The 20,834-nt window shown below is 36.4% G+C and overlaps 1 protein-coding gene across 2 annotated transcripts in view; it reads right to left on the reverse strand.

Annotated features, from left to right (window-relative positions):
- The window catches only part of esrrb (estrogen-related receptor beta), an 86,143-nt gene extending 65,623 nt beyond the window's left edge, over nucleotides 1-20,520 (reverse strand). The window contains exon 1 of one of the 2 annotated variants that reach the window (XM_048190340.1): nucleotides 20,350-20,520. Coding sequence is in view for 1 of the 2 variants with exons in the window: in XM_048190339.1 (XP_048046296.1) it covers nucleotides 16,982-17,208 (227 nt within the window). In the remaining variant the exon portion in view is untranslated. Of the gene's footprint in view, nucleotides 1-16,981; nucleotides 17,329-20,349 lie in introns of those variants that run through there. The other variant, XM_048190339.1, reaches the window with a different exon arrangement.
- Between the last annotated feature and the right edge of the window lie 314 nt (nucleotides 20,521-20,834).

The raw sequence follows: 20,834 nt of genomic DNA on the forward strand, positions 1-20,834 counted from the left end.
TTTTACATTTGTTATTATAGGTTCATTCCCAATGATTCAGTGAGTCATTAGATGAATTTAAACCGAGTTCTGATTCATGAGAGTTCTTGACTGATTCATTAAAAGAATCAGCTGATAAGAGTCATTCTCAGGTGAATCGGACGACTCATGTTTATTGTGTGCAACGAAAGAAGATGAAAATAATAGCCTTTGTATTACTTTGTATTTATTTCTGTTTCTCTCGTCACATTCAACTCTGATAAAGCCAAATTCCTCTTGTTGTGAAGCAGATTAATAACGCTGATGAATATGAACCACGAACGCCAGGAAATCATTTGATTTCTGTTCCATTCTGAATTTGAACCGGTGAGAAATATAATTTAATTTTATCATTTCAAAATGTAGGCAGTGTAATGCTTCCCATTCCTCCACGTTCACATCAGTATCTCTCAGCCGAGTTTCTGTCCTCGGCCCGCTGCCGTTCCTGTCCAGGACCCTTTCATTCCTCGGGATGATCCCGCTCACGTCTGCTTTTGTTCACCGTGAACCCATTTAAATTCATGCTGAGCGTCGCCCACCAAGCATCATGTTCAGTTTGGGCCTAATCTGATTCCAGCCGGTCATACTAACAGAATTTCAGCCGCTGTAATATAATTGCACTCCCGCCACAGCGCTGGACACGAGTTAGCCTGAAGATCTCGCGCCGCGGCTCTCCAGAAAGCTTGAGCTTTGCTCTGAACTCTTAACAAAGTGCTGTAATAGACCCGAGAGCGAGATACTTCCCCTTCACGGCACATGAAAACCTACCCAGACTGCCCAACAATAATGGATCTGAATATTAGAGTCACTATCAAATCAAAACGGATCGTTTTTATTATTTTTTATGGAATATTGCAGTGTTTATTCTAAATGATTTATCGGTGCACATCATAATTCATGTTCCTCATAATCTTGAATCAGAATATCTTCTCCTCCCTCTTGCATCTTCTCTTCTCTGATGATGAGGGCGGGGCAACCTGTCACTCACATGAGATCCACCAATAGCAAACCACAACCATCCAATCAATTCCAATCCAATCAAAATCAAGCCCCGCCCTTCATTTGTTCTTGTTCCTGAAGCGTTTCACTACGTCACAATATAGAAAAGACTTCTGCAAGACACCTCTTTGAACATCCAAACAATATCTATAAGTACATGTGGATTTAACCATAAACTCATGTTGCTCAGACCTACACTGAAAGACTTTGGGTTTACTTGAAAAAAATGTAGGAAACCATTTTTACTAGTAAATCTCAAAAATAACACGTTGAAGTTAACGTGAAATTTAAAGGTACAAACACTGAAAGAGTATTTCTTGTAAAACATACTCCAATAATATGTGTTTTTCACTGTAAAAAGGCTTTGAAAGTTGTAAATAAAGATTATTGGACTAGTTTTACAAGACAAGTAGTTTCTCTAAAATTTCACATTTAATTCAGTGTCTTACTTGCGGTTTTGTTGAGTGACAATTGTTTCTATAATTGTTTTTTCAGTGTATATCTATAACTTTCTTTCATTACCTTTCGAAATCTGGGGTCTGTACTTTTTTATTAAAATAAATTAATACTTTTATTCAGCAAGGATGCATTAAATTGATCAAAAGTGACATTACAAACATTTAGAATGTTACAAAAGATTCTATTTCAAATAAATGCTGTTCTTTAGAACTTTCTATCAATCAAAGAATCCTGAAAAAATCCATTTTCACAGAAATCTGAAGCTGCACATCTTTTCTCAACATTGATAATAATCATAAATGTTTCTTGAGCATCAAATCATCATATCAGAATGATTTCTGAAGGATCATGTGACACTGAAGACTGGAGTAATGATGCTGAAAATTCAGCTTTGATCACAGGAATAAATTACACTTTACTATATATTCACATAGAAAACAGATATTTTAAATTGTAATAATATTTCACAATTTTTACAATAAAATACACTTTCTGTAAAATAGACTTTCTGATCCCAATCATTTGAACAGTAATGTATATGTAGAAGATTTCTTTATGAAACTTGACAGGAAATCTAAAAGCCATATGCATTCTTCTAATGCAGAGACCCTTTCATATTTCTGTCTTGTAGAGTCACTGGGTTCACGACACACACACACACACACACACACACACACACACACAGTATCAGGTCGGTCAGAGGGCCTCAGCTGATGGGCTGATAAAGGAACAGCAAACGGAGGAGGAACTCAATTAACTCTTGACATGCTCTCACACTCCTCTGTGCTCCTCGCTCTCCCGTCATGATGGGTTCAAGCAAAAATGCAGCTTTAGCATGAATATATTGCATTTGTTGTTCGAGAAGTGGGCTTGATTTGTTTTGGAGCTCAGTTTCATGGATGCAAGTGAAACGGGGTTCGTTCAGAGCTTGGGGCGAGAGCCAGTCTGGAACTGACTGCCCATAAAACGCCCCGGGTTAACAGCTACCGAGGGAATACGGGCCGAGGGCCGACCCTGAGGTGTGTGTGTGTGTGTGTGTGTGTGTGTGGTAACAGGGGTAAGTAGCACTCGCTCAGGCCCCTGGGAGCCGTTTTAATCTGCGGGCCGCAGCGGACAGCCGCTCATTCATTAGTGCGGAGATAAACAGAGAGAAGGGGAAAGGTGAAGACGAGCACTTTGTTAAAAAGCGAAGGAGGAATTTGACAAGGATTTATGACTGATCTGAGGAGGTGGAACACGGCCAGAGAGAAACGGTCGCAGAGAGGAGCACGAGCTCAAACATGAACTACTGGTTCACGCTGATGCTCTCAACATTGTTTCTGCAAATTATGTTTATTTAAATGTAAAAATATTCCTATCCCTATTTCACCACTACAAATGAGTTATTTACAGCAACACTGTTTCTCCTGAAGCTCAAGCGGCGTTCGCATTCACTACCAGTCAAATGTGCGGCTCGGATGCACTGAAAAGCCTCTATCAAATGCATTCATGAAGTTTTGGTAAAGAAAGTTGACACAATCAGTATTTTAGGTTGATATGATGTGATTTTAAGTAAAAGAAAACATGTTTCATTTCATTTTAATCATCTTTTTGTCTATATTAGGTCATAAATGGTCATGTGATATGACCAAATACATTTTTAAAAGTACAAATATTCAGATAAAATCATCTACGAAATGCATTCATGTAAATTATTTCAAACGTAAAACTGAATTACTTATATTTTTGTGTCCATCAATATTTTAGGTTGAACTGTATGTGATTTTAGGTAAAAATTTTAATCATCATTTTGTTTATATATTTTTTTTATTAATAACAACATAACATACATCAAGTACAATTTAAATATTTACTTCTATTTTGTAGAGTTCTGTGACTCTCCAAAAAAAACATAATTTAAGGGAAATATGCCTAGTGAGGGTGGGGAATAAATTTCATAATATATGCATATATGCATAAATATATTATTTATTTATTTAATAAACATATAAGCTATTTTTTCCTACAAAATCACAATACATAATTTTAGGGTGAAAAAAGCTTAATGCTTATTTATTTCTTTATTTATTTACTTTTTTTTATCATATTATATGTATTATTTATAGTGCTATCATAGATGTGTAAGAAATATATATTTATATTTATATATAATTAGAATATTGTATATTATATATACATATTTTATATATAAATATAATATATTTTGTTAAATATGTACATACGTGTGTGTGTGTGTGTGTGTGTGTGTGTGTGTGTGTGTGTATATATATATATATATATATATATATATGTAATATACACTACACACAAATATATATTATGTAAACACAAACTTTTATTTTGGATGTGATTAATCGCAATTAAATTAATCGTTTGATGGCACTATTTTATTAAATTATATAATTTATTTATACATTTGTTAAAAATAAATATAAATAAATAAGTACTGTATTTATTTATTTAAAACATTAAGCATTTTTTCCCCTTTTCTTTTCCTTCCTGATTTAATAATTAATTAATCAGAAGGTAAAAGTACAAATATTCAAAGTCGTCTCTCATTTGACACAAGCTCATAAGATCTGCATGCATAATAATTCTATAGTAATGAGTTTTTAGAGATGGCTTAGCATGTCACACCAAAAAGTAACTCTATTAGAATCATTTCTGTGCTGGGGCAGGTGGAAACGATGGCAGGGCAAGTGAAAGTCTGGGTCAACAGAAAAACCCTAACTGAGGAGCGAGAAGAGTGAATGAGACGCTGAGAGTTTGAGCGATGGAGGGAGAAAGACAGAGAAGGAGTGAGAAAAACAACAAGGTGCGAGGGAGACGGATCGATACCGGGTGACGGTGCCCGGTTACTGCAGGGAGGAGAGAGCGGCCCGGCCCGGTGGTCCGGCAATTAAACTCCTGGGCCGAGGATTAAATTTAGTCCGTCTGCCTCGCGTCACCACTGCGGCTTTATAAAGCTATGAGATCACTCGCCACAACCACGAGAGCCTCGGCACGCAACGTCCCGCTGCAGCCCAGAAACAGATCGCATCTATCGATCCGCAGCGTCCTTCCTGCGCTCAGGATGTGGGGGAGGAGACACACACACAAACACACACACACACACACACACACTAGGGCTGTAACTAGCACTCAGAAATCATCTGCCACATACCGTCAGACATTAGCGTTTCAGCTAATACCCAGTTTTTGCCCAATAATGACAGCTTGCAAAGGGAAAACACAGGATTATAGTTTCATGTATATAAAGTAACAGTAACTAACTAAGACTGCTTTCTGTCAAATTTTACAGATGCTGATGCAAACTGATGTAATAATCAAATGCGCTCCCCTGTTCATCTTATCTTTCTCAAACGCCATCATATTAGTGAATCAGTCTATTTGCATGATTCATTTCTCAAAAGTCTCAGTGCAAATATTTAGCTAAATTCTGCTGTTCATTGTTATATTTCTGACTCAGTAATATAAATGATGGTGTAATTTTCATCTACTCTGGTTTTATATATGAGCCGCTCTACAGAATTGATGCAAGCTGCTGTCCCACAACCAAAACACACATTTAAAAAAGCATTTAAATATACAAATTTTAGATGTTTCCTAAGATTCTTCTATTATCTATTGAATCCCACAATAATATTTAAAATATCAGTAAGCTTAATATATATAGAAAATCATCATTTATTGGGTACTTCAGTTGGGAGGAGGCTGTCACAAACCCTAAACACTAAATTTAAACTTGTGAACATGATATTGAAATAATTTTTGCAATTTTTTTCCATTTTTTTCATTCAAGTTTAAAAAAAATATTTTATTTTTAAATCATGAAGCTTTATGTAAAAAAATGTGTCCCTCATGTTCATGTCATTACCGAAACAGTGTGTGTTTTAGTCCATTGATCTGAGACTGATTTCTACATTTCTGGTCAGGAAATATTCCTCTCACAGCCTCTCTTTCACAGCAGATAGATCATCATTCTGAGTTAAATGTGTTCAAAAGTCTGAAAATCTGTGTGGAGCTTTAAGGAACGTCACTAACAAACACCTTTTTCTGCAATTAAGCAAACTTTTTTGAGTGTTATTCCATAAAATGTAGTTTGTTTTCTGTGTACAACTGTTCAGATCTGCGCTAGATAACCATGTGCTGATCAAGTCAAGTCAAGTCACCTTCATTTATATAGCGCTTTTTACAATACAGATTGTGTCAAAGCAGCTTTACATTGATAATTGGTATATAATTTTTCCTTTTAAAGAATAGTGTCAATGCAGGCAGATCAAAAGCACTGTTGAATAAATGTCAAGGATACTGTTGAATATCAAATGTCAAGTCAAATTAAATTAAATTAGGGCTGCACGATTAATCGTATTTTATCACGATAATGATATCTGCTTCTCTCGATTGATTTTAAATAATCGCCACGATATTGGCCCGCTCTATGAAAATGAACATAATTTGGAAATATTGGAAGTAATATTAGGAGTTTCGCTGTTTTATCCTTTTGAAGTTCCTAAAGGTTTTACCAGTTTTCATAATGTTGATCAGCTAGAAATGATTTTTCTTTGCTTTACGAATTTGCCGGGCAATTTGAATCTGGTTTGTCTTATTGCAAACGAATTGTGTTGCTTTAAAATCTAATGTGAATACATATTACAAAGCGCTCACCAAAACCATGTTTTGTATTGATTTACCATCTAACGAAGTTATCATAGTTGGTTAAATTTAAGTCTTTGTGCCACCTACAGGCCTTTTGGGTGAAGTGTAGGTTGGTAAAGAACTTGCAAAATAGCCATAGTTACATTACTCTTTTGATAGAATAAACATGATTAATAATCGTGATTATAATTTTGAGGAAACTGTGGCACTGGCTGTCGTGTCGATGAGGCCTTCACAATGGATGATCTAGTCGACTCGATCTCTGCTGATACAAGGGCTGCGTTGTGGTCGTGTCAAGGCACCGGTCCAGTGTGCTCATCTTTGAGCTAGACTGAAAACTATCGAAAATTGTCACTACCGAAATTCAGTCATGAGTTTCGGTAGTGACCAGTGTTGGGGGTAACGCATTACAAGTAACTTGAGTTACGTAATCAGATTACTTTTTCAAGTAACTAGTAAAGTAACGCATTACTTTTCCAATTTACAACAAAATATCTAAGTTACTTTTTCAAATAAGTAACGCAAGTTACTTTTTCACATTTATTGACTGACATGTTGTCCCCATGTTTAGAGAAATAAAGTGCAGAGATATTGTGTGCGCTGTGTAAGCATGATGGTTATTGTAGTTCTAGACTAAATGTGAACATGCATTTACTCATCTCACTTGCACGAAATCATTCAGTATTTCTCAAAATGAATAAAAAATCAGTGAAATGCAATCTCAGAATTTTTGCAAACCTGTAATAATTCACTATATTAAATTACACAAATATACTTTATGTATTTAATCTCAATTATTAACCAATGTCTTTGCTGCTGACCTTCAATATATCTAATTCAGCCATACTAATTATCAGAAATACTTTAGATTAGATTTAGAAATAAGAACTAGAACTTCCTTCTCCTGTATCCTATTCTTCTTAAATCCAGAACGGCAGCACATCTGAAAGATTTGTTTGAGCTGCGCCCTCTACTGTACAGGTGTAAATATGCTTTTCCTTCAGCCTGAGGCTTATTGATTTCATTTTTGGTGTGAAAGGGCTTTTTTTGCCAAAAATAGAACTTTTTTGTTGTTATTAAAAAACAAACAAACAAGCAAGCCCAGCCCCGGTGAGAAAAAGTAACGCAAAAGTAAAGTAATGCATTACTTTTCATAAAAAGTAACGAAGTAACGCAATTAGTTACTTTTTTAGGGAGTAACACAATATTGTAATGCATTACTTTTAAAAGTAACTTTCCCCAACACTGGTAGTGACATCATTGTTTCGGTAATGCCAAAAGAGAACATATTATCATTTATTTGGGAGTACAGTTATGCAAATCATTAGTGTTTTACTATGTTTTAGTATGTGAGTTAAATTGTGTCATGTGATGTGGTCACTACCAACACATTACTGTCACTACTGAAACTGTGCATCACGACCGAAACATGGGATGATTTGTCAGAAATAAAGTATATTGAATTATAGTGTTTGGTTCAATGTTTATTCAAACTAATGAATCCTTCACTGTGAAATCAGTTTGATAAACTGTATGACTTTTACAGAGAAAGATTGGATTCAAAATACAACAAATCTCATAAATTACACTATTGAATAAAATTCTTATTGATTTTCCTGTGAAAACGTTTTTAAAAAATAGTAAAACAATATATTTTCAAAGTAGATGTAAACACAATCTTAATTATCTTATTAAATTATTTATTATTGTGTTTCGGTAGTGACAAATTTTGGGAGAGGAAAAATATTTCCAAAACTTTCTGAAAATACAATATGAGAATTAACTGCACAATTACTAGAAATGTGTATCTTGGATAATATACAATACACACGCACACATATTCATATATAAATATATTAGTATTTTATAGTGTATTGTAGTGTATTATTAGTAGCTTACAGTGTATCAAGCAACTTAAAGGGTCTGTAGCTTCCCAAATGATGCAGTTTCAAAATAATATGCATATATAATGTATATTAAAGCAGTGAAATCTTGCCGGCGTGACTGCGACTGCGGCAGTGAAAGAGTTAACATGTGAAAGTGTGTGAGCCCAACGGTGAAGCTCCCTCTTGAATTGAACAGTTCATCATATGAAAAAGTAGTTCATTCCTCGCGTGGAACACACTTGGGAAGGTTTTTTTAAAATCGTTCCCCTTTTTCCCTCTTTACACTAGAAATAATGCATATTCCTCATTTTTCTGCTAAATAATTAGCTGCCAAATCAAATATGCTCTAATGTAAGACGCAGAGCCAGACGAGTGTGTGATTCATGCGGCTTGTCTTTAGTCTGAACAAGACTATGGTGTTATTTGGGGGTGTGTGTGTGTGTGTGTGTGTGTGTGTGTGTGTGTGTGTGTGTGTGTGTGTGTGTGTGGCTCGACACATTTATTTGCATAACACACAAACACATGTTTATCCAGCGATCATAATGAGGATATACTGTAGCATAAACTCATATTTTATAGTGTCTTCTGTGAACTAAGCTTGCGATTATAATAATGCCATAACAATACTAAAGCGTGAGACAGAAGCATCACATGACAACAGAAACCTGCATTAGAGGATCCCAGATAACAGGGAACATTCAACAAACGTTCTTTCAGTAACATTCATTCAAAGTTATCTGGCCTTTCTCAAAACATTAGCACAAAAACATTATTCATACAATGTTTTTTTTTTTCTGTAACATTTTAGCTGGACGTTCTTCTAACGTTTCTAATTGTTGTTTTAGAACGTTCAGAGAACATTCAACAGTAACGTTCCTATAATGTTTGCAAAATTACAAAAATTATGTAAGTATAATGTATTTGCTCAGATATGACGAAGCAAACGAGTCAAATACAGCAGAAATCTATAGGGAACACTTTATTTTAAGGTGATGTAGTTACAGCACTTACTATAGTAATAACATAGTAAATTATGTATAATTACAAGCAACTAACCTTAAACCAAACCTTAACCCTAAAGTAATACATGTACTGTAGTTAATTAATATTACTCAGCACTTATTTGTGTAATTACACTGTAACAACGTCACCCTAAAACAAAGTGTAACTGAAATCTAGTTACAAAATCATGACGTTTAACTATTTGCTTCTTTTAATTATTTTTTACTAATATGCACCAATATTATAATGCATAATAATGTGCAAGTAGGGCATTTTTATTTTTAACTGGCCACTCTGACAGTTCAGTGACGACACAAACCACAAACTGAATCAATCGATTCATCAGACAGTGCAGTGATTCTGGCTTAAACTACAGCAGAGAACATGTTACAAGCGTGTTTAACACACAACTAGCTCAAATAACCTCAATAATATCACATGTTTGAGGTAGAAGTCTTTGTGTGAATGTGACTGAAACACTGCTCAGTTACACATTTCTTTATGCAAGTACATAGTAGTGAAAGACACCTAATATAAAGCGTGACCAACGTCATGTTTGCACTCCTTCGCTCTAAGCTATACTACTGTTCTTCACTATAATGCAAGTCTTTGTACCAAATCAAACTGAATTAGTGCCTTAACATGTGCATGACAGAACAATCTTGCCCTTCTGTGTTCTTTTAGTTTAATTGCACTGTCCAGCGATCAATAAATGTGTGATGTGTTTAACATACTGTACCTACAATGTACTTTAAATACAGTGCAGGGAATTCTGATCATGTGTGATACACACACACGCACTTATGAAAGAAAAGCCAGCTTTAGCGTTATGAGCTGTAACGTGGAAATGTATGGATGGCAGCATGACACACTGTGACTCCAGCAGCAGGTTTACGTGTCGTCTGACCGCAGCTCACCTTCATGAGAGAGCAGATTTCCATCGGAACGGCCTCAGATGTTCTGGGAACGTTCACAGGTCAACATGAGAGCGGCGCAAGGGACACGAACGCTGTATAATGGAGTCTGATCTACATGCTGCAGATATTCACCTCATCACTGATTAAAACAGAGAGTGAATATATATATATATATATATATATATATATATATATATAGGTGTGTCACCAAGGCTGCATTTATTTGATACAGTAAAAACAGCAATATTGTGAAATATTGTTATCATTTAAAACATGTGAATATATAGTAAAGTGTAATTTACTGTATTTCTGTGATCAAAGCTGAATTTTCAGCATCATTACTTTATATTTCAGATAAATGCTGTTCTTTTGAACTTTCTATTCATCAAAGTATCCTGAAAATTGTTTACAAACCTGTTTTCAACATTGATAATAATCATAACTGTTTCTTGAGCATCAAATCATCATATCAGAATGATTTCTGAGGGATCATGTGACACTGAAGACTGGAGTAATGATGCTGAAAATTCAGCTTTGATCACAGGAATAAATTACACTTTACTATATATTCACATAGAAAACAGATATTTGAAATTGTAATAATATTTCATAATTTTTACTTTTTTTATTGTATTTTTGATCAAATAAATGCAGCCTTGGTGAACAAGAGACTTTATTTGTTTCAAAAACATTAAGTTTTTTTAATGTACTGTATGGTACTGTAAATATATATATATATATATTTATTTTAGTTTATTTATTCTATTTTTTTTTATTAATTTGTATTGTTTTAAACTTGTATTTATTTATTATTTCATTTATTTTCCTTTTTTGTATATTTATTTAGTTAGTTAAAAAATAATAAAATAAATTTAAATAATAAATACAGAAAATAATAAATGAAGGAAAAAGTAATAGAAAAAATGTAATTCATTTTCCTGAATTTATTTTATCAAATCATTTATCCCTTTATTTTCCTACATTCATTCATTCATTCGTTTGTTTATTTATGTATTCATTCATTTATTTGTTTATTTATTTATTTTTCTTTCTTTCATTTCTGTAGGTTTGGGCCTCCACAGAAGAGTAGACACGTCAAACTATGTATACTTGGAATAGAAAAATAAAAATCATCTTATCAGATGTTCATCTGTTTAGTTTTGATGTCAGATGTCGTGTCAAGGTGTTCTGACACACTTGGTAACAGATGTCAACATGTACAGGTTAAGTAGAAATCCACAAATGCACTTGTTTGCAACAAAGTCCTGAACCAAAACCATCTCAGAAGCGCTGCTCTAAACACTTGTGCATCTGTTTACAGTCTTGTTTACTGCTCGTGAATACTGTATGTGAACATCGCTGAATATTCTACTTGAATTGACACTTGGATTGACAAACAGACCAAGATAACAATATTAAAGATGAAGCATGTCATTTCTGCATCAAACCGAACTGCAAAACTAACAGAAGGCTTACAGAAAGTTTTTCCAAACGCTCCGCCTGTCAAACGGAGAGTCCCGCCCCCAAACTCACATGACTGGCTGAGTCAGAATTTGACATGTCGAGTGACACAAACAAACAGATCAATGTTTGTCACAATGTTTCACTCTTCAGGAAGCCAGACGACCAACAGCCAGCCAATAACCGTTGTTTCATTATTAGTTCTGCATTCACAGCAAATGCACCGGGACAGAAGAACAGCACAGAATCCTAACAGAGCACAGAAACCACCTCGACGGGAATCTCACACACCTGTGGCGACATCATTTCCCTTCCTAAATCCCACCCAGCGGCTGGCTCTTCCGCTCTGCCCGCGGTGAAGGCGCCGAGCGTGACTCGGTCTGCATGCAACACACTCGGTTTGGCTGTCAGTTGGAATCAGAGCCGCAATGGTGACAGACCGTTTCAATATTGATTCCATAAATAAACAGAGCTAACCATCGATCCTAATGTTATTTTGCATTTCAATTACTGCTCAGAAACATAACCTTCAAACGACTGGCCGCTCAATACCAATACCATTCTCTGATAAACGCCGGCACGCGGACGCTCGGCCTCACGTTTCTTCTCCCTCTCTCTCCGAAGTGTAAATTAGCGGACTTAGCATTTTCCCCCACAACATTTGATTACCGAGCAAATCGGGACGCGGCGCTCGGATCGTTTACTCTCCGTCCGCGGGATTGATGCAAATAGAGAGCAAGTGCTAAGGATGGAGCGATGTGAGATGCATGTTTGAATGAAATTGCATGTGCAGCATCACATGCCAAAAGAGTTCTTACTGTTAAATAAGACCAAAACCATAAAAAACATTTCTCTTACATCAAATCAAATACACATTAACTGAAATTAAACACATTTTATTTTAACGAGTTGCCAAGACAAAATCTCTAATTTTCAAATTTAAAAATAAATAAATCTAAAACAGGAATAAAAATTAATGAAAACTGACATATTAAAAAATAACAATAATAATAATGAGAATGACAAAAACACACAACAAAATTACTATAACTAAAATTAAAATGTAAACTGAAAAAAAACAAAACAAATGCAAAATGAAATACGTGATATTAAAATAACACCGCAGCGATTAGTGAGGAACTCACATATTTTTGCTGTCGTACCACTTAAATACAGCAGGCTTCAAACATCCATTTTCTAGTAGTAAAAGTGTTTTAATAATGAGTTTAAAAGGCTGCAACTGTGTAAATCTGGAAGAAATCTCATACTAAACCTACACTGTGCAAATGCTGTCACTGGGGCGGGACCTTTTCAAAACGTACTGTACTAATATGTACCATTTACGTACTAATATGCACGTTTCAGGGTTAAATAAGGCAACATCACTTCTTCCTCTGTGTGTGTGTGTGTGTGTGTGTGTGTGTGTGTGTGTACCTGGTATTCCCTACACAAGATAGTAATACCAGCAATTTTTGACCTTGTGAGGAAATGTTTTTGATCCCTGTGAGGGATACACTCTAAAAAATGTTGGGTTAAAAACAACCCAAGTTGGGTTGAAAATGAATAATCCCAGCGGTTGGGTTAAATGTTTTAAATCTTCCTGTATTGCTTGCTTAAAATGAAGCCAAAATATGTTGGAAATTAACATTTATTAATATGTTTAATGAATGAACATTTATTAATACGTTTATTAAATAATAATTAAACAATAAACATTTATTAAGTAGCTTATTAATAAATGTTCACCTTTTGATTATTATTGTTGCCTCTAGAAATTATGTGTCTGATTTTTTTATTTCCAACATATTTTGGGTTCATTTTAAGCCAGACATATAGTCATTTTTGGTCCCACTTTATATTAAGTGGCCTTAACTACTATGTACTTACATCAAAAAATAAGTACAATGTATTTATTGGGTTCATATTGAATTGCAAAACACTTTTGCTGCTACTGAGGTGGGATACAGGTAAGGTTAGGGGAAGCTCTGGTGATATGGGTAGGTTTAAGGGTGTGGGTAAGGGTTAAGGGATGGGTCAACAGTGTAATTATAAATGTAATTACAGAAATTAATTACAGATGTAATTACATGCAGGTGTTTTTAAAATATAAGTACAATGTAGAAACATGTATGTACACAATAAGTGCATTGTATCAAATGATTAATTTAAATGTAAGTGCATAGTAGTTAAGGCCACTTAATACAAAGTGGGACCTCATTTTTAAACAAGTTTAAAAAGAAAACTACCCAACATGTTGGGCAAACATTTAACCCAGCTGCTGGGCTAAAACAACCCAACCGCTGGGTTTGTCCACTTTCAACCCAAATTGGGTTGTTTTTAACCCAGCATTTTTTAGAGTGTACAAAGTGATGTTTTTTTGAAAATGTAAAAATGCAGACAGTCTTCTGTGATGGGCAGGTTTAGGGATAGAGTTAGTGTAGGAGGAGAGAATGTACAGTTTGTACAGTATAAAAACCATTACGTCTACAGAGAGTCCCCATAAAAAGATAGTAAACCAGACAGTGTGTGTGTGTGTGTGTGTGTGAGACCCCCCATGCGGATGCATTATCCTCAGCACGCTAACAGAGCTGGGTTTATTTTTAAACCTGCTGTCATGGCGCGGCGAGGATGCCAAGGTTACCTCGGTGAGAATTGGGGGACGGATGGGCAACATCGGGCGGTTCGGTCACTGCCGCAGGGTGTGAGAGCGCTGAAAGTGACCCTACTGTCAAGACACGCTGAGACCACAGCGCTCGCACTACAATACAGTACACTCCTTCTGCCGCAATAAACACCCATTCTGGATTTTTTCAGATTTTGCAGGTCTTGTTTGACACACTCCTAAAAATAAAGGTTCCATATTGGAATCGATGGTTTCATGAAGAACCTTCATCATCCACTGAACAAAAGATTCTTTAGTGGAAAAAGGATCTTTATATTGTTAAAATATTCTAGAAACAAAGAGTTCTTTGGGGTTCTTCTATGGCAACACTGCAAAAAACCTTTTTGGAACCTTTATTTTAAAAGTTCCAAAAAGGAACATTTCTAGAATATTTTAATAATCTAAAGAATCCTTTGTGCAGTGGATGTTGAAGGTTCTTCATGGAACCAGCGATTCCAATATTTTAAAATAAAGGTTCCAAAAATGTTTTTGTTTCTCACAGAAGAACCATTATGGGTTTCTTGTTTTCTGGAATATTTGAAGAACATTTTGAGCAGTGGAAAGATTCCATTGATGTTAATCATCCTTCACGGAACCGTCGATTCCAATAAAGAACCTTCATTTTTAAGAGTCTAATGCCTTATAATAGAGATTCATTACCTGAAACAGAGAGCGTGAATCAGGGTTAAACGCGCACGGATGACAAATATAGAGCACCAAAGATGTGCTGTTGATAAACACAGGTGAGTGAAACACATTGCGCACGAATACATTATATGGCGTGTTTGTTTAGAAAAACTGCATCATTCTGAAACTGAGAATCGGGCTCATTTTGGCCAAAGGTCAGCTGGCCGGCGGAGGGCTCGTCCAGAGAATCGAAACCCTCTCCAGAGCTCATGAATATGTGGGCTGACCACAGCCATGGATCTGTGTGAGTAATGTTTTCTGAAACCAAATTACTGTAAGCTGATCCCATCTGGATAGTGTCAGAGCCGGCCGCTTTGGTTACCCGCGATAGCATCTCCTCACAGACAGCAAAAATCTGATTAACCCAACAGCACTGAAACACTTGCTCAAAGAGCGCCCAGCTTTTAACTTAAGATGCACTAATGCAATTCCCAAAGCTGCTTTTTTCTCGACCTAATGAGATAAAGCGGAAGGGGGGAAACGGAGGGAAGGAAATGCGAGAGATACGCGCTTTCTGTGCTCGATTCGCCAACTCGGTAATGAAGTCCAACAATTGTTCAATTGAATTTGTCTCGCGGTGCTTCTGCACACAAACATAACCCTGTCATCCCCGTGAAGAAGAAAAACACAGTGAGTGAGAAGCCCAAATACGTGGAGTCAGTCTTCGCTCCAGGTCGTATTGAATATCCCAGCTGAGTAAAGAAGACGTCAAAGTGACCGCTGTATTTGTGAAGGGCTCGGATCAAACGAAACACATCTGAGCGTCAGCCTCACAGCATTCACCGGTGGCCGTTTCAGAGCAGCGGAGCATCTGAGGTCAGGCGCGTTCAGCCTCACGCTATCCCAATATACCGCAGCCGCGATCACGTCCTGCACCGACAGCCACTGCCCTTCAACACCATTAGAAACACTTTTGTGGAAATATTTAGACTAACTTTTTATAGATGCACGGTCCAGCTTCCTCTATTAATAAATACACTAATTCTATCGCTCTACATTAATATTACATCTATAACGTAACTGCAAATGTGTGATCGTTTTTATGTCATAATGTTCGGATGAAAAAAAGGATTATTTAATATTTTTCAATGCAAAAATTATGTAATATAATCTCCATAATTTGGTAGAACAGATTCAAATTTTCAGATACAGTAATAAAGGTGTTTTAGCAACAAACCAGCAGTTTTATGAGAATTTTTTTTTTTTACATTTAACAAATTCTTAATAATAAGAGCTTTAGTTTCCAGTATCTGTAAAGTACACTATTTCTGATAACATTTTAGTGGAGATATAATATAATATGCATTTTAAATATAATCTAAATTTCTACACTAATTCTAAATAAAGGTTTTATTATGTAGAAATGCATGCGTGGAGAGCAGCTGAACTCTGCTGAACCTTCGTAATCCGTCTTAGTGTAAAACTACAAAGCAGCTTAAAATATGTGTGTTTAAGATGAGTAAAGTGTGCAGAGTGTAATCTAGCCTATTTTACCCCAAACACACACACACACACACACGGCCCATTTCATTATGTCAGAGCTGCTGATGTGACATTACATGTAACTGAGAGTAAACGAACAAATCCATATCCAAAAATCCATAGCGCACATTATGCTTTTTGGACATATCACAATGTTGATTTTTTATGACAACCCAAGCACAAGGTAAGCATTTGATTTACTGTTTTAACCCATGTGAAATACTGTATGCATTGTTTATGTTTCATATGTTCAAATGCAAAATTAAGGGACAATTTGGAGAAACGTGTTGAAACAAACAAACCAAAAAAAGATTACGAAAGGCAAAGCATTTTGATTTCTGTGTAAAGCGAGCGCATTATTCCACAGCCTGGCTCGAGCCGCGATCTCAGACGGCCCCAGGGACACCTGGAGCCCTCCGGGGCCACTCAAAAACACATTTCTTTCACCACGTCTACTTCATTTAATAAACAAACATCCGTCCCTCTGCCTGAGGCCAGAACCCTTCAAACACACGCTTGCATAGAAATCAGGACATTAGAACAAACGATCTAGTTTAAAGCAAAAGGAGGAAAGTGTCTCGATCTGTGCGTGTGAAAAGCAACAGTGCAGCAGAAAAACCTTTGACAGCAGCAGAAAGTTCAGGCAGCGCACGAAAACTGTACTATCAGAGAGTTTGAGAACGAGAATAAAGAGCAAAAACAGACACAAGGAAGCAGTGTTAGTGCATGAAAGAGGAAGATGCACCTACTGGTTATGATAGCTGAGAGGATCAGGGATGCAAAGTTCGGAAATGTCCATCAGCCCAGTTTTAGCATTCCAGGAGGAAGAGAAGAAGGAAAGCGGATACGCCGGACACTCGCCTCTCCCCCCAAAACCACAAGCAAGCACCTTGAGAAAAGTTGCGGCGAAAAGCCCCTCCAGCAGCGCAGCCCACCGCCGACTCAGGTACGCACGTGTGTGTGTGTGCCTGCGCATGCACGTGTGTGTGTGTGTGTGTGAGCTGGGGAGGAGGGGGTCTGAACAGGGTGAAGCGGAGAGAGAGAGAGAGAGAGAGAGCTGCAGCGGCAGGAGAGCGCGCTACGATGAGCGTGTGAGCGGCGGAGAGGCAGAAATGAGTGTTTGCATGCTCAGTGTCGGCCTCTTTAAGACTGAAGAGCTTGATGAATATGGAACAGCTGCTGTTGGCTGCTGCCTCAGAGGGGCGGGGCTTAGACACACAGATGGGGCGGTGCTACACTGGGAAGGGGGAGGGGGAGTGAGCAGGAGGCGGGGCTGGTGTGCTGAAATACTCCCACAGATGATCACACACACACACAACAGACTCGAGCTAATATATCACAGCACAAAAACAACTTATTCTTTCCTATATGAGGAGGAAAACCTTGTAATATTATTTTGGTAATTTTACATGGAAAACAAGTTTCCTATTTGCAATGACAGCATGAAAAAGCTGTGCTAATCCACTTATTGTGTTAACTGTAAAATGTTATCTAAAAGCAACTATTAATATACATTACATTATATATATATATATATATATATATATATATATATATATATATGACCCTGGAGCACAAAACCAGTCATAAGTCACACGGGTATATTTGTAGCAATGGCCAACAATACATTGTATGGGTCAAAATTATAAAAAAAAAAAATAAATTAAGCCAAAAATCATTAGGATATTAAATAAAGATCACGTTCCATGAAGATATTTTGTAAATTTCCAACCGTAAATATATCAAAAATTAATTTTTGTGAGTGGATATGCATTGCTAAGGACTTCATTTCAACAACTTTTTCTCAATAGCGATTTTCTCAATATTTGGATTTTTTTGCACCCTCAGATTCCAGATTTTTAAATAGTTGTATCTTGGCCAAATATTGTCCTGTCCTAACAAAACAACTGACCCTTATGACTGGTTTTGTGGTCCAGGGTCACACACACACACACACAAGTACATTAGGTGCAAATGTGTCAATTTTACAGTAACGTTATCAAAGTTACATTTTACTTTTGATGCATTTGTTTTATGAATTTTTTATACTAAGTATATGTTAATTGAAATTAAATTACAAACATATGTGCGTTGGTGAAAAGGATCTCTTTCGTGCAGTGTCGTGAAATATTAAAAACAGGAGAAGTGCATTTTACAAATCTGACATGCGGTTACTGAAGATCCATTCTCAGCCTCCAAGTTTCATGAAATTCTACTTGGTTCATTAAAATATTTGAGAGCGAGTGCCGGACGGTTCGGTGAGTCTCAGAGTTGATCAAGCCTTGAAGAATGCAGGGAATGCAGACGTGTTTCACAGTCACTCACACTTGTACTGTATGATTTTATAAGCGTGCAGCAGCAGAGAATCAGAAGAGAGCCGTAACGAAACCACACGCATGACAAGTGGCCAGTTTGAACAGCTGCCTCTGTGTCACAAATTCACTGAAATAAACACACACACAGAGAGGAGCCTGTGGGCAGCTGAGGCATGCTGGGTAACAGGTATGCATTAAAAAATAAATCATGTTGATGAATGTGCATCATTCAGATGTTAAGTGAGCTGATTTGTGTATTTCGATGCCTCGGATTGCACAGAAGCTCCTGGAACCCCGCCCTGCTCTATTCACCGGCTCACATTTCCATAATCAATACTAAAACATCACACAATCCCTATTGATCATCACTCACGTCTCACTGCAAGCCCTCAGAAATAAAACTCTGCGTATATATTCAGTGAGACATAATAAAAGGATAACCAAGATTCGGTCAGTTAATGTAAATCAACTATACATGTCTCTTCTGAATACTGTAAGCAACAGTGATAACCTCTCTGTTCCCTGTAAATGTAATAAATATCTCGTTTCTTTGACAAGCAGTTCAATATAAAAGTGCACATGCAGTTCAAATAACAACAAAATACAAAACTCTGACATGAGCGTAAAAATACTTGCGAATCTGCATGTGCGTCTTTTTTTTTTTAACTGTATCATTGATATGGAGCAGATGATTGATATCTCTGGGATTCAAGAACATACAGTAATTTAATTGAAAAACATGGAATTAAAGGTCATTCATCCACGAACCTAATCCATATGATTTGCGTAGAATCCCTTTGGAATGCTTATTAAGGTCTGGTCTTATGTTACACAGGATTTGATATCAAACGCTGATATTGTGCATGTGTTAAATGACGAGATATCTCTAGATTTAATTTAGCCACACACACACACACCTCATGAGCACAGCTCTGAGACTAGAAACTGCACATGAAAAAGCCAGAATTAATTCAAATCAAATTCTATAGCTATATTACAAAAAAAAAGTTTCCACGTAAAAGCTGGTTCATATTTAGAGCATTGCAATGAAAGCTGTATTTAATGACTCTATGTGCAGATCTCAAGCATTAGTTACAGTTTGTAGTTATTATTCCCATTCTCAGTTTAGCTTTGAACTCAATTTGTCAGATTTAATTCATCACAATAAAAACAAAAAATCATTATATGTGTTTGTCTTGTGTTTCAGTGCTCTTGTATATGAGGTGCTCAGCAAAACAGTCAGTTTTAGTCTATTATTGATCATATTACTACTAGATTTTTTCAATCAAATATTTTTGAATCTGTCTGATTGCACACGTTTATCTGGATATCAAGACTTCTGTTGTTTTATAACAATTATAGCTACTGATTACAAAATAACACTAAAACAAAACGGATTTAACTTTATTGTATATATTAATCACTCACAAATGTATCTAAATGGAGGTTTCTCAGATTTGGACAATTTTGCAAATCAAAACTTACGAGAGAGAAAAACACTGATCGAACTGTGAATGTGTCGATATGAGCTTCACGCGACAAACTGACGTGGATTCGGTGTGTAATTTGCTCAGTTGTGTTATAAACATGTTTAAATAAACGAATCAACGCAAATTATACTAGTCTGATTAATCAAAAGCGAAATGATCCAGCTTTAATACATGAGAGTGAAACACAGCGGTGTGTGTGAAAGTTCCCGACACTCCACAGAATTCACTGACAGCAAGAGAAAGAGGAAAGAAAAGATATTTCAGGATGCAATGTTCCAGAAAAGAGGAGAAGATCGGAGATATTGAGTGTACCTGCAGACACAGACACACGGAGCTCATCCTCAGGTGCTTCTCCATCTCCTACTGACCGCGTTTATCGCACCGAAGCGCCGCTGGACGCTCATTTGTATGAGCTCCTCCTCCCGCTGCTGACCACTGAAACCGCCGGAGCTGCGGGCCACTTTCAGGGGAACGACTTGTTTAAACCATTAGAACTTTTAAAGGATACCTGTATTTATGTAATTTCCGGGCTGTTTGAATTATGCTTGCATAACGTCCAATCCATCTTAAAGTTATCACATGAAATGTTAAATTAACCATTTTTATTGGAATATTGCAGTATTTATTATAAACGATTTATCCGTGTTCATCATCATTATTATTTTTTTCTAACTTCCCCTCACTCTTGCAGCATCTCTTCTCTTCTTTGATGATGAGGGTGAGGCAACCTGTCACTCACATGAGATCCACCAATAGCAAACCACAACCATCCAATCAATTCCCCACAGACAAAATCA

This window comes from Megalobrama amblycephala, linkage group LG5 (assembly GCF_018812025.1).
Source record: "Megalobrama amblycephala isolate DHTTF-2021 linkage group LG5, ASM1881202v1, whole genome shotgun sequence".
Taxonomy (NCBI): Eukaryota; Metazoa; Chordata; class Actinopteri; order Cypriniformes; family Xenocyprididae; genus Megalobrama; species Megalobrama amblycephala.